This window comes from Protopterus annectens, chromosome 6.part1 (genome assembly GCF_019279795.1).
Source record: "Protopterus annectens isolate FY-2018-M chromosome 6.part1, PAN1.0, whole genome shotgun sequence".
NCBI lineage: Eukaryota > Metazoa > Chordata > Ceratodontiformes > Protopteridae > Protopterus > Protopterus annectens.
This window is the reverse complement of record NC_056738.1, coordinates 38,119,333-38,133,861: the sequence shown is the minus strand read 5'-3', so window position 1 is coordinate 38,133,861 and position 14,529 is coordinate 38,119,333. Positions and strand designations below refer to the sequence as shown.

Here is a 14,529-nt window from a genome sequence, read left to right as displayed (position 1 = left end):
TAGAAGAATATGCCAACCCAGCATTGAGGAACTCACACATATATGAAAGAACCAAAGGAGCATCCACATTAAGTGGGTCCAGGTTACGAGAAAGACGCCAAACAGAAAACCTCTTCCATTTGGACAAGTAGAACTTCCTAGTAATGGGTTTCCTGGACTCCTACAGAACCCGAAGCACATCCTCGGAAAAAAGGTGCCTATAGGGAATCAAAATCCTATCACTCACAGTGTCACTTGAAGTGTGGACAGGTGGGGATGGATGAGAGACCCTTGTCTTGTGTGAGAAGATCCACCCTGTGAGGTAACTTGTAATGACTGCCCTTGGCTAATTGCAAAAGAAGAGGGAACCAATGCTGTCTGGGCCAAAAGGGAGTCATCAGCAAGATTTTGGAAGTCTCCTGTTTTATCTTGCACATGACTTTTGGAATGAGAGGAAGGGGAGGGAAGGCATAAAGAAACAACTCCTTTCATGAAAAGGAAAGGCTGTCCACCTTCCAGGCCAGAGGACATGGAGTCCTGGCACAAAATTGAGGAAGCTGCCTGTTCATAGGGGAGACAAAGATATCTACCTGAGGAATACCCCACTGGTGGATAATGCCCAGAAACACATCCCTGTGAAGTATCCACTTGGGATTCTTGCTACTTGTGATGCTTGATACTTGCTCAGGGGGTCTGCCACACAATTCTGACTTGAAGGATTGTACACTGCCTGAATTGTGACTTGGTACTGAATCGCTAACTCCCAAACCTGGAGTGCCAGTCTGCAAAGCAGACAGGGCATTGTCCCCCCTTGTTTGTTGACATACCATGGCACTGTGGTGTTGTCCGTAAAGATCTTTAGGGGTTCTGGAGAAAACAGTGGATGAAAAGCAGTGAAAGCAAACAGAATAGCTCCCATCTCCTTGATATTGATGTGCTCCTTCTGCTGCTGAGGAAAGCAAAGGCCTTGCACCTTTAGGTTTCCAAAGGAAGCTCCCTAACCCCTGTCTGAGGCATCTGTGAACAGCTCCTAAGAGGGAAGCAGGGATTGAAAGGAAAGGCCTGAATTCAAAGTCAGTTGGTGAATCCACCATTGAAATTCCAACTTGAAACATGGTAGATGAGCGAGTGGAAACTCTAGAGAATGAGCATGTTGAAGCCAAATTGACTTTAGATACCACTGAAGCTTTCTGATGTGCAATCTGGTGAAAGGAAGCATAGGGATGGTAGATACCATGAATCCTAGATCCCTCAGAAATTCCCTGATTGAAATCAAGGCCAGAGGAAGAAGGGACTGAAAAAAAGGAAATCAGAGTCAAAACCTTGGGAGGGGGCAGGGATGCTAGCATAGGAACAGTATGGCTCCTGCATCCCAGAAAAACATGATCCCTTGATGGGGACAGGAAGGACTTTTGAAAATGTACAGTGAACCCCAGGCTTTGCAACAGAGTGATGACCCACTGAAGGTGCTGTAAAAGAATTTCTGGATAGGAGACTTGAAAAGGCAGGTCATCGAAATAGGGAAAGATCTGAATGCCTTTGAGCCTGCAAAAAGTAATTACAGGAGCTAGGCATTTGGTGAATACCCTTGGGGCAGTAAAGAGGCCAAATGGAAAAAAGAGAACTGAGAATGCCAGGAAGCAACAGAGAAACATAAAAACTTCCTGAAAAGGGAGTGGATAGGGATCTCCTAGGCACCAAAAACATTCTGGAATAAAACCCCATCCCCCTTTGAGCAGCTGGAACCTCTTGAATAGTTCCCTGAATCAAAAGACCCTGAAGCATTTCTGGAAAAGAGCTTAACTGGTCTTGAGGTGGCTGAGGAATGCCTATGAAGGGGGGGAAGAGATTTCCAAACCATGAAGAACCCTGAAATCTAGGGTTATGCTTAACAAGACAGGAAGAGACAGAGAAAGACAATGAGAGAGAGAGAGAGAGGAATGTGGCTGGCAAGAATCGGATAGTCAGACATAAAACCTGGTTTATCAGGAAAAGAAGGCTTCTGAGTAGGAGGGGTCTGTGTAGACTTAGCTGGGTGAACCCTGCAACCACCCTTCTTGCCTTTAGGAGGAGGTTGAGACTGCCTTCTTACAAAGGCCGGTTAATTAGGATAGTTTCTCTGGAAGTTTGGCACAGGAGAAACAAAAATATGTTTCAGGTCCTGTAAGGTCCTGTAACTCCTTGCCTTTCTCCTGCAGGGACTTGAACAAATTAGCTGCAGCAGCACCAAACAAACATTTGCTGTCCACAGGTACATCCATAAACTAAGCCTTAATATCATCAGCCAGAAGATGAAGGAGTATCCAGAAATATCTCCTCAACACGGAGCCAAAAGCAATAGCCCTAGAAGAGGCATCTGCTGCATCATAACTACATTTAATTGAATGGAGAGCTACCTGAGAAGCCGCCCCTACCAGAGACAAGACAAAAATCTTTTCCTCAGAATCGGGAAGGTCAGAAATAACCTGGCAAGCCTAAACAAGGACAGCCAAAACATATCTGATCATATGAGGCTGATAATTAACATCCCAAAAGGCTGTGGTGGCTGAAGTATTAACCTTCTTACCCAGCCTTTCCACAGTCATGCTGTCTTAATCAGAAGGAAGAAGTCTGGTAGAAGGCAGAAATTTAGAAAGCTTGTTGGATGCCACAGAAACCACCAAAGGTTCAGAAGATGGACAGTTATAAAGGAACTTCATAAAACCTGTCCATTTTTTAGGAGCAGGGAGCTGAGAGTCTGAGGTCTGAGATACAGAAGAAAAGGCATCCAATACAGCAGCCAAAACAAGAGGAACAGCAGAGGGTCTAGGAGATTCCACTTGAGGGAGCTCATAATATCTCCTCTGTACTTCAGAAACTTGGGAACAATCCCATTTAAAGAATTACATCATCCTGGCAATGGTATCCCCAAAGGAAATATCCTTAAAAGGACATTCAGGACTAGCAGACTCCTCTTCCTCAGAGCTATAATCCAAAAGAAAACGAATCTGGGTAGAACAGGCCAGGGATTCCTTATCAGAATCCTCTTCTTATTCATAGGAATCCTGATCCGTAGACCTTTTGAGGGGGAATAAGACCAAGGAGGAGCTGGGACAGAGACCCCCCTGAGGAGGCCATAAGAGCAATGAAGAAACCCTGTGTAAAATTCTGCTATTCACTCTGAGGGTCCTTGGGAGCAGAAGAAATATGTTTTGTCTTTTGCTTCTTTTTTAAAGGGATATCTACCTTATGAAAAGTAGAAGGCTTTGACACCAACCTACACTCAATAATCGTAGTCAGGACTTCCCCCCTAACCAGTGTCTGAGGAACCCCCCCTAGGCCCTTCAGTGATAATCAGCTGTGGTTCCCACTTGAGTGTCCAAAGCAGATGTCTGCAAGGCCTCCAAGGACATGTAAGGAGCAGAATCCATGTGGGCCTCTGAACCAGACGTGGCAGAGGAATCCAGCCCATAAACCAGACAATCCTCCAGGCTCCCACCAGCCTCAAGAGAAATGTCTGGTGGATGAGGCACAGCTGAAGAATCTGACCTGGCTTTTTTGGCCTTCTTCTTCGAAGATGCTGACCCTCGGGCCAGGAAGTACCTTCCATAGGGTCTTTTGCTAAAAGCTTTAGATGGTGGTTTTCAAGATAAATGGTGAGGAATGAAAGACGACAACGTAAGGTCTTTGGAACAAAAGCCTGACAAATAGTACAGGACATATGGTCGTGAGAACCTCCTTAACAAAACAACCACTGTTCTAGAAGTCTTTATGGGTAATCTGTCTCCCACACTGACATTTACCCTTTCTAGATGATATGAAATCCCACAACAACACAAATGTAAAAGCAAAAAAAGTATAAGTCAAAATACCCCAACAGGTCTAGATAACCAGCAAGGACTCAGGTGATTAGACCGGCAATCAAAGATGGCATTCGGACTGGTGACAAATAAGTTCTGAGGATGATACGTTCGGACATCACTTTTATACCCTATGCCTTGCATGGGGAGCATACATGTGACATATGGCATATCGATAACAACCTAAAGGCTTTGGTACACTGGCCAGATATCAGGTCAGCCCTGGCAGGGGATCCCTCATGTTAAGAATACTGTAACAATGAAATGGAAGGACATTTTCTCTCAATTAACATATCTGCCTATCTGCTATCTAAACTATCTACACATATTACTCTCTATGCAGTTAGTACCTATGTTATTAAATGCATCTTTGTTGTACCATGTCATGATGTTACTCTGAATTGTATATTACATATTTTTTTTATTTTAGGCATTGCTATATTCCTTGTATATAACTTAATGCTAACCAAATTTCTCAAACATATTGCTACTACATTCTCAAAATACTGTCCTTTTGCCTTCTTAATATTCATGTTGTAAACTCCTCTTTCTCTACTTTTGTACTGTTAAGTATCTCACAACTTGAATTGTTAGTTTTTTTCTTATTTTTTTTAATTACTTTCCTGGAGCTTTTCTCCTCAGGTCTCAGCTGAAAAAGGGCTCTCTGGGCCCAGTCAGACTAACCCAGTTAACAAATGTAAAAATAAATAAATAAAATAAAATCTTATCCGGTTTCTTGGGGATGGGTTCAGCTGTGTCCGTCTCCTTCTAAACCTGCTTTGTGATAAAGTTCACCGTCTTGGTGGTAGATGGAACCATCCAAGATGTTGACTGGCCAGAACCAAAAAGCCCCAATGAACACTGACTCCTCCAGAGAAGGTGTTTGGGTGGACCAGTTCAAGGATTTCTCTGAATGAAATGTTCTATGGGAAGGATCTGCGAGAACCCACTCCTTCCTCAAAGTCAGTATCAATATTGACAGACTCCTGAGGGGAATTGAGGTGCCTCCTCTTGCATATATGCTTTTTATGAACATTGTGATTTGCCCAAAGAGGACTATGAAGACAAGATAGTTTCAAGGCTCCTGGTAACTGTCTTCCCCAATGGGACAAGAAGAGTATGATCCAGACCCTTGAAAATCCTGTGGGGGAGGGATAATTCCGAGCTTGAAAGGGAAGTCTTCCCTCTAGGCTGAGAGAGCACTCTTTTGAATGCTTTGAAGGCCAAGCCCAAAACGGACTTGGGGAGGCTCCCTTAGGAGCCAAAGCCCCCAGAGGAGGCTCAACCTAGGATTTCATATAGCCCAGACCTGAGGTAGATGTTGGAGCTACACAATTTAATGGCAAAGCTCCAAGAGGAATGAACAGTTCTGAAGTTCTTTGATCTGAAATTATCCTGCCAGAGGCTTCACTGACTATTCTGCCAAAGATTCACAAAGCTCTGAAATGCTTGCAGCCATATGAATCAAAGAACCCATCAGTGTAGAAGAAGAACAAATCCTGGGCAACAACATCAACATGACCTAGGTGGAACTCGGTTCAAGGTGCACCGATGCCAGCAGAAAGATCAGTGAAAGATCACTAAATGAATGAGAGGGAAGCAGCAGCTGGATCTGGTTTAGAAGAAATCTTCTAATCTTCTCAACGTCTGCTTCAGTAAAACTCCTGGAAGATTTGGCTGACCACATCAACAAGGCAGAACATGGGGTCCTAGAGCGGTGAAAAGACTTTCCTATAAGAGAGGGAGAATGGAGCCTGGGGGGAAATCAGTTTTGGAGAAAATCTTGGAGGTGGAGTGCCGGATCCAATAATGATCAGCTCCGAAACAGCACTGGTTCCATGGTTTTAGAAACTTTTGGCAACATAGGGAAAGACAGTGAGTACTCTACAGATCTCTTCTTCAAGACTTTAGTTCTTTCTTTTTCTTTATGTCTTTGTTTATTCTTTTCTCTTTTCTTTAGACCTCTAAACTGGTTTCTTGACAGGAGAAGACAAAGAAGCGGTACTTGAAGGAGAAGGTAGGGCACCTTCCTCCACGTTGGCTGGGAGAAGCCTTTTCAGAGTTAGCTTATTTTGATACTCAACTACTGCATGATGACCAAAAGCTTCACAAATGCTACAAGATGTATCTAAATGAGCAGGGCTAAGGCAATAGACACACTTGGCATGAGCATCTGAATTCGGCAGTTTATGGCTACAGGTGGCACATTCTTTAAAGCCTGAGAGCTTCTCTGAAATACTGAAGCACAATAACAAAAATGACAGCAAAGAAATAAAGTTTTGTTGCTGTTTAAGGCAACAAGGGTTCAATTCCCAATGGGAGACTGCCAAAAGAGGGAAGAAATGAAGTGCTTTAAAGGATAAAGTCAGAGATGAAATCTCTGCTAATAGGGAAGAGAGAAAAATGTGTTTGTGTGTGTATGTATGCATGCATGCATATATACATACAAAAACATAAACACATACATATATATATATATATATATATATATATATATATATATATGTGTGTGTATGTATGTATGGCTATACACATGTGTATATATACATAGATGGCAATAACAGAAAAAATATATATGAAGTACTTTTCCAAATGACCAAAAACCTAATTTCCAAAAGATGCATCCTACACTTGTGGAGGCAAACAAATCTGAGGTACCACATTCAGCACAAGGGGGTTATGGGCAAGGGGGAAGATCCAAAGCTTGGGGGTGACTGAAGTCAGATCTGACTCTGATTTGAAGACAAATATATTGAGAAACAGAAAAAACAAATATCAGATCCCACAGTAAAAATGGAATGTGCAGTTGAGTGTGCCAGAACAAGGGTATTGATGCCAATAAATCAAGACATCTAGATGCCAAATAATGGCACCTGAAGGACTATAAACTTCAACACTCCCTGTGCTCAAGCAGGGTCGAGGGAAGGAGCCTGAGACATTAATGTCAAATGGCTTTCCCTGCTCCCCTAGATGCAAAGGAACACAAGAGAACAATCAAATCAACCTAAGCATAACTAAAAGTCTTCATTATGCATTCTTGGTCAAGTTGCATGGAGGGACTCCTGACAGACCTCACGGACCTAGTGGAAAGTGTTGGAGAAGGGAGAGATTCAAAAAATCTGCAGAGTTCCTTCTCTCTGGAAAATCTCCCTGCTCTCTTTCTTGGAGGATGATCATGACCTAGGGACACCTCTATCTGGAAAACTCCCAAGGGGGAGTTGTGGGAAAGAGTCTGTAAAACCTTTGCTAGGTGGGACTCCATCCAAGACTGTGAGGAGGGTAGGATGGATTTTCAGTCTTTCTCTCTTTTTGGTACCTTGGCAGTTGAAAGTCTATTATCTGAGGGTTGATCTACATTCCTATCCTCCTTTCTTACCTATCTTCCTTCTCTACACATTTCAACTCTTCTGATGGAAGTAATCCTTTAATGATGATCTTCTTATGCCCTACCTGCAAGGCTAGGTGACAAAAGGCTTTACATTTGTGGCATGTTTCTGCCTCAGGCACCCCGCAAAGAACTCATTGGAGTCTTTGGGGAAGTTCAACAACCACACCTCTTAAACCAGAGGCCATGTCTAGAGTTAATTAAATATAGCACATTGGTAACTAAGTACGACAACAAACACTATCAACAATTTTGGCATCTGAAAAAACACAAATAAATAAATAATAGTTCAGTCTACTGCAAAATACTTCCTATGGAAAGAATACTCTAACTAGATAAAAGAAACTCTGATGAAATTCTTGAGTTACATCTAAGCTACATAACCAGGAGTGGAGAGGAAAAAAATACAAACAGAATTTAAAATGGCAAGGGTGGTATAAAGTCATCTATAACCTAAATAACTAATAACAGGGGCAAGGAGACCTGAATAGTAAAGACCATCCAAAGTTATAATAGCAGAATGAAGCTTAAAGGTGGAAGAGAAAAGCATATGAATTTTTGTAACACAAAAAAAAGACGAAGAAGCAATTAGACATCCACAGACACATAGTATTTAATCTCTTTTCTCAAAATTAAGGAGCAATGTTGAAAATACTAACATCATTCAATTAGAAATTTGATAGAATTAAAGGATTTGTACTGAACTGCATTTTCTGGTGAAAAAGACATATATAAATGTGTTGGCTGGGAACTATTTAATGGCGTTCACTCTTCAATGTTTTGTTGGAAAATTGCAAATTTTATTAGGGACATAACAAAATTTTGAGGCAAAATCAGGGACAGCTAAGCGGTATGACAGGAAATAAGATTAACTTAAGCAGGCCGTTATGAGTAAACAAACTTTAAAAGTTAGATCTGCTAAAAGTGAGTAAGAAATTATAGGCATCCACTTGACCCACAAGCGAGGACAGACACAGCAAAGCAAATAGTTCAGTTGTGTGTTATTTTGATAAGATTTTCATTCAATGAACCATTATTTTTCTAACCCTTTCAGCTGGCATGCCTCTTCATGCCCATTTGATGCCTGCACTATTATTTTCTAGGCAACAAAAACAAATGTTTAACTAAGATAATTATTTAAATTTGTGAAGGCATATTATAAAAGCTGCAGGGCCAAGAATATAAAAGATACATTCCAACTCCAAAACTGCATGCACAACCACAAACAATTAACAAGAAACTTTCACTGCATGAAAAAAATTAGGAGTCCATTCGCCCTCACAGTACACAAAGGGAAAAACAACAGCTAGTATGCCTGGAAGATTAGAAGCTAATAACTGCATTAAAATAAATGATATTACAGCTAGGTTGAAATTATTTTATTTATTTTATTTTATTTAACATTTGTTAACCATGAAATTCTGACTTGTAATGGAGCCAATTTTCAGCAGAGGACCGGGGAAACACACTCCAGATGCATGTCTTTGTAATGTGGGCGGAAACCAGAGCACCCAAAGGAAACGCACACAAATGCAGGTAGGACATGCAGACTCCGCACAGAAGGCACCCCAGCTGAGAATCAAACTGGAGAACCTCTTGCTGTGAGGCAACAAAGCTACCGCTGCATCACTGTGCTGTCCATTATCATCAAGCATAGCTCTAGCCATTGCTATTATGTTCAGTAATAATGTATACGCATTTTTAAAAATAATGTTTTATTCTTGCTGCATGCACTGTGGACCACTAACCTTTCTAGCTACACACATTAGCATTTATTTTTAGACTTGATTACAAGTCTCTCATTCTACTTCTGTTGAATGTTGTGGTTTACATAATTTGTATCATGGAATGATGCACACAAGACCTATGCTTGGAACATACCGGTGAGCTGAGTACAATCATGGGACAACGACAAATTAAGAGCCAGAAAACATTGATACCCTGAACTTAGTTGCCTATCTTAGCTGTCATCTACAGATGCCGGCTCCTAGACTTGTCTATCATTTCCTTTCTGGCAATGTAGAAAAAAACAGATTTCATGCCCAGACATTAAGTAGACTAACCTGTCCACAAATGTATAGCAGGAATAACACATGATATTCATGTACCTGTAATAACAAACAACAGCACCGACACCCATCTGTTAAAAACTCATGCAGAACCATATATTTACAAAATAATAAATACTGGTCCATATTTACAATCTTTTTGTTTTCCATTAATATCCCCAGAGCCATTTTTGGTAATGGTGTTCATTCTCTTACCTAACCTAAAATCTGATGGTCTCCTTCATGTAAACTGCTACTTCACCTTCATTTCTACCACGGCTGTAAAACCCACATGCTACTACATACCACCTGCTCTTATTTATGACGTATGTTTCTGTGAAATCAGCATTGTCCACCCTCTCCATGTACTGTGATGATCTATAGCAAAATTATCTAAGATACGATTATAAACAACATGAAAAGACAGGAACTAAGAAACTTTTTTGTTTAATTTTTGCTTCCTGCAGCTGATCATCAGCTGTCTTAAAGACCTCTCCTCATTTGCCAGGTCTGCTGAAACTCCTTTTGCTCAAAGGACCATCTCTAACCAATTTGCACCACCAGTGAGGCATCTGAGGCAATGCCACACTGCTGATGGGGAGCACTGTTTCCCTTTAAATCCCCATCCCTTGCCAAAGGCAGCAACACCCCATGGTTGGAACGTGCAAGAGAGGCATCAGCAGTAGCTCAGCCCCTTGCTTTTGCAAATGGCTTGATGTCCGCAGGATGTGCTGATGTCTCTGGTGTCCACAGGGAGATGAACATGCTAGTGTGCCCTGTGCATGCATGCATCCCACATGGTCATCTTCCCTGCCTGAACTCTAGGTAGAAGTTTATCCCTCTCTGCCACCAGCACAACCTCAGGAACTGAGAAACTTAGCTAAATTAGTTGTTCTCAGCATCCAGTTCACAGTGGAGTAGCTTGCAGTCTGACATGGCATTTTTCAGGTTGTTGCAATTCACTTTTAGATGGAAATAAAACATTCCAGCAGAGGAATTCAGTCTGAAAAATGGGTGCTGCTTCCTCATAGTTTTCAGAAACTTCATTCCAAACTCAACTGATTCACTCACCAATTTTGAATAAACTTCTGAAAATTAAAACAGTGCAGTCTCCTGGCAACAATTCCAAGCATTTTACATACAGAAAATGTATATATCTATCTATATTTCTGTATATATATATATATATATATATATATATATATATATATATATGTAAATATAAATATGCATATATATATATATATATATATATATATATATATATATATATATTTGACTGACATGCATTTGGCTGAGACCAAATGACTGAAATTTCATTTCACTGAAACTTCATTTCACTGACAATTAGTACTGGCAGTGTCTAGAGTACTGTAAGGCAAGTAAAAGGAATATGTCCTTTGCCCCACTGAAGTGCGACCTTGGAGTTAGTATATATAGTTAGGGGGTGTGGGGGGGCATAGCCCCCCCCACACTTACTTTCATATTATATTCTCTGCTTTTGGTTTTATATTGTTTAGTAAAACCAAAGTAAGTGGGGGGCTATGGCCCCACACACCCCTTAACTATATACACTAACTCCAGGGTCGCACTACAATGAGGAAAAGAGCATATTCCTTTTACTTGCCTTACAGTACTCTAGACATTGCCAGTACTAATTGTCAGTCAAATGAAGTGTCAGTCAAATGCAGTTTCAGTCATTTGGTCCGACTACAATGTTTGTCACTCAAATGAGCTTTCGACAAAATGAAGGTAACCCATATATATATATATATATATATATATACATACATACACACACACACACACACACACATATATACATATACACATAAACACACCACACACAAACACACACATACATACATATAAATATATGACATACAGATAAAAATATATACACATATACACGTACACACATACATGTATAATATAGGCACACATACCTCAGTTTGGGTATAGGAGTATAATACTTACTGTCACATGCTGTTTTCCAGGCAGGGGAACTTCAAATGGAATATCAGTATCCTGGAAATCTGAATGGTCCAAGGCATCAAAGTTACCCTCATCAATTGCCTAAGTAAGCAACAGAATGAAAGAAGTCATCTCATTACTTACACAGTCATTACAGTAACAATCTACACTTTAGAAGGAATCAGCAAGTCGATTATAATCAATGCAATTCCATCTATAAACGTAAAAAAAAATTCTGGTAATCAAACCCAGAGATCCACAGTCATAAAACATGGGTTAGTAAATATTACTTTTAAATGCAGAAAATAAAGTTAGTTTATGGGGATCTAGCAACAGCCTGAAATGTCATATGCACTGTTACATTCCACAGTGCACCTGTGACATGTTGTTCTGAGTATTGTCAGATAAGCCCATTTTCAGTACAGCTCAAGGCATGTATGGCCAGCTATGAATTGTTTACATTCCCACTATAAATCCATTAGTAATGTACACAGTGTTAGCATTGTGTGGCACTGTGTAACTGCTACACCTATTACTACAGATGAGTTATACTAAAAAAGGAGATGCAGCATACTGCGACTGTATCATCAGACCCAGTTCTGGTTGTATGGCAAATTCACAGAACCCCACACAATATACTGTTTCTGCAGCAGTCACACAAACAGTCTCTTCTATAAATGTGGCAAGCAGTTACATGGTAAAATGAAGTAAGGTACACTTATTTATTTATATTCTTATTTTTGTTTAAATGGGTATCCCATCCAAGATTGGTTGTATGCCTTATACCCACAGTCTTTGAATCTTAAATGAATGCAAAAAAGGGTACAGTAAACTCTCAGTTAACTGTAACTGAAGCAACTGGCAAAAAAAAAAAAAAAAAATCAAAGAAATACAGTACAATTTTCATGTGTTGCACTTTTTTTATTCAGGCCTATCGTTAATAGTAACTCTCAAGCAACCAGAAACTACAGTTATCCAGCCTCTATCAATCCCCATGAGTGCCAGTTAACTGAGAGTTTAGTGTAATGTGGTATTAGAGATATCCTCTAGATAAGCCCATTTTCAGTACAGGCCAAGAAAGAAAAGTTTCATTACATAAGGAACAGATAACACAATAGTAATGTATAAGACAGACCCTCTGGTTTTAAAGACATTTGTGTTAGCATACAACACCCTTGTGTATATTAATTAAGGATGCTGTAAAAAAGTTCTCTTTTTGTATGAGAGAGACATTTACAGTTGCGCTTATTTCAGATGTTTTCAGCTATCCATTCATCCATGACAATCATCTACACCCAAGGTTTAAACTACCTGGTGGCTAGCCCTGCATTAGTAGTTCTTCCACACCACATAAACATACACATGCACACACTCTATGGTCAATTTAGAGTGTCCCAATCCACCTATTACAAGTCTTTGGAATGTGGGAAGACACTGGAGCACCCAGAGGAAACCCATGTAAACACACTATGGCAGTATATAGTGTCAGTAAACCAAGCCATTTCATGAGAAGGCTGCTCCCATTGTATCCTTATAGTAGTACATGTATAACCTTGTGACCTACGTGAAAAATCAGAAAGCTAACAAATATGAGTACATTTATGTTTCAAAGCATAAATCTAAACCTACCATCTCCAAAATGTTGAAAATTATTTCTCATAATGTGGAACAAATGCGCAAAATGTAGAACACTTGCACATAACTTCAACTAGGATGCTCATTGCATGGTTAATACGTGTTACTTTATACTTACAAGTTAGTCTGATAGATTAATATGACTCAGTATTTTTACCATGGATATTTGTTGAAAAAATGGTAATATCTATTGTGAGGTCCCTCCTCTGGGCCAATACACTGATACCAGTGAAGGGCGTTCACTTGGAGCAAAAATAGATACACACAGTATTTTCAGATGCAGTTCTCTGCACCACGCACAATTTCCCTTAAGAGCACACAGGGAGCACACCCAGTCCTGGAGTTGGACTTTCTCCTCCATGCCCCAAATAAGGCTTCACCTTTCTCTCTGCAGAAAGCAGTGCCCTGTGTCCCTGTTCCAAGTAGATGATAGGCACACTCTTGGAGATTTGATACACACACACACACACACACACACACACACACACACACACACACACACACACACACACACACACACACACCTGCACAAATGCACGCACACACACACACACACACACACACACACACACACACACACACACACACACACATGCACACACGCACACACACACACACACACACACACACACACACACACACACACACACACACACACACACACACACACACACACCTGGGAAAGGCTGGCACAGATTTACCAGCCATGCCAGGCCCCAGGGTATAAGGTAACAATACTGCCACCAAGCAGCTACTCTGAGGCTCTTAACAGGGTATCCAATTATACTGAGTGAAATTAATTCTAATATCAATGGTAATGTTGACCAAAGAGCAAGACTTTCAGGAGCGGCCACAGTGTCACCAAATAAATATAAGTACTCTCAAAGGCTAAATATTCTCTAAAAAGACAAGCCACAATGAAAAGTTTAAATATATTTGATAATAAATAAAAGAATATGAAAATACTGAATATCTATTTACAATAAACACTAGAGTTTCAGTCAAAGGAAATATTAAAAATAACACAGATGGACAGACTCACACGGATATAGGAAAAACAATACCTAACTAATCTCACTATATTTTCCTGATTGATTAAAGAATCATTGTTCCCTAGTTAAGTTATTTACTACAACAAGGCATGGTGATATGGGCGAGTGGTTTTGTCAGTTTCAATTACAGAGTGTAAGTGCCATCTATCACAAATATCTAAATATCATTTCAGTGCTGGCTATACAATGACATCACATCTGGTCACCTGACTCTGGTTCCCACACTACCCTCTTTACTAGAAACCTGAGCCTGGATCTTGCAAGTATGTGTCACAATACACACACACGTAAAGCTTTGCTAAGATGTGTTACAGTATCTGGAAGCTGTAAAAAAAATTTAACACTTCCAGTCTTCCTACAGAGCTACTAAGCCAGGCTTCTCACAGACATTTTTGTCTCTGGCTGCAGTCAGAACTGTAAGATGTCATTTTTATGGCCTAAAACAGGTAATTTAATTTTGACTATTTTTTAAAGTTAGCTGGACTGAAATTAGCCTCTTCTCTTCCAGTATTCTCTGTTACAATGTAATCATTTTACCAGTTACAATACAGTCTTACATACATGTGCACTTCTTTTCTGTCCAGCAGGAACTCCAGCTAGCTATGCTGGGATATGTT

The 14,529-nt window shown here is 40.3% G+C and overlaps 1 protein-coding gene across 2 annotated transcripts in view; it reads right to left on the bottom strand.

Moving 5' to 3' along the window:
- Positions 1-14,529, bottom strand: part of IFT172 (intraflagellar transport 172) — a 3,348,311-nt gene that overhangs the window by 163,321 nt on the left and 3,170,461 nt on the right. For both annotated transcript variants that reach the window (XM_044075467.1, XM_044075468.1), the window contains exon 45: positions 11,229-11,327. In XM_044075467.1, coding sequence (XP_043931402.1) covers positions 11,229-11,327 — 99 coding nt within the window. The remainder of the gene's footprint in view (positions 1-11,228; positions 11,328-14,529) is intronic.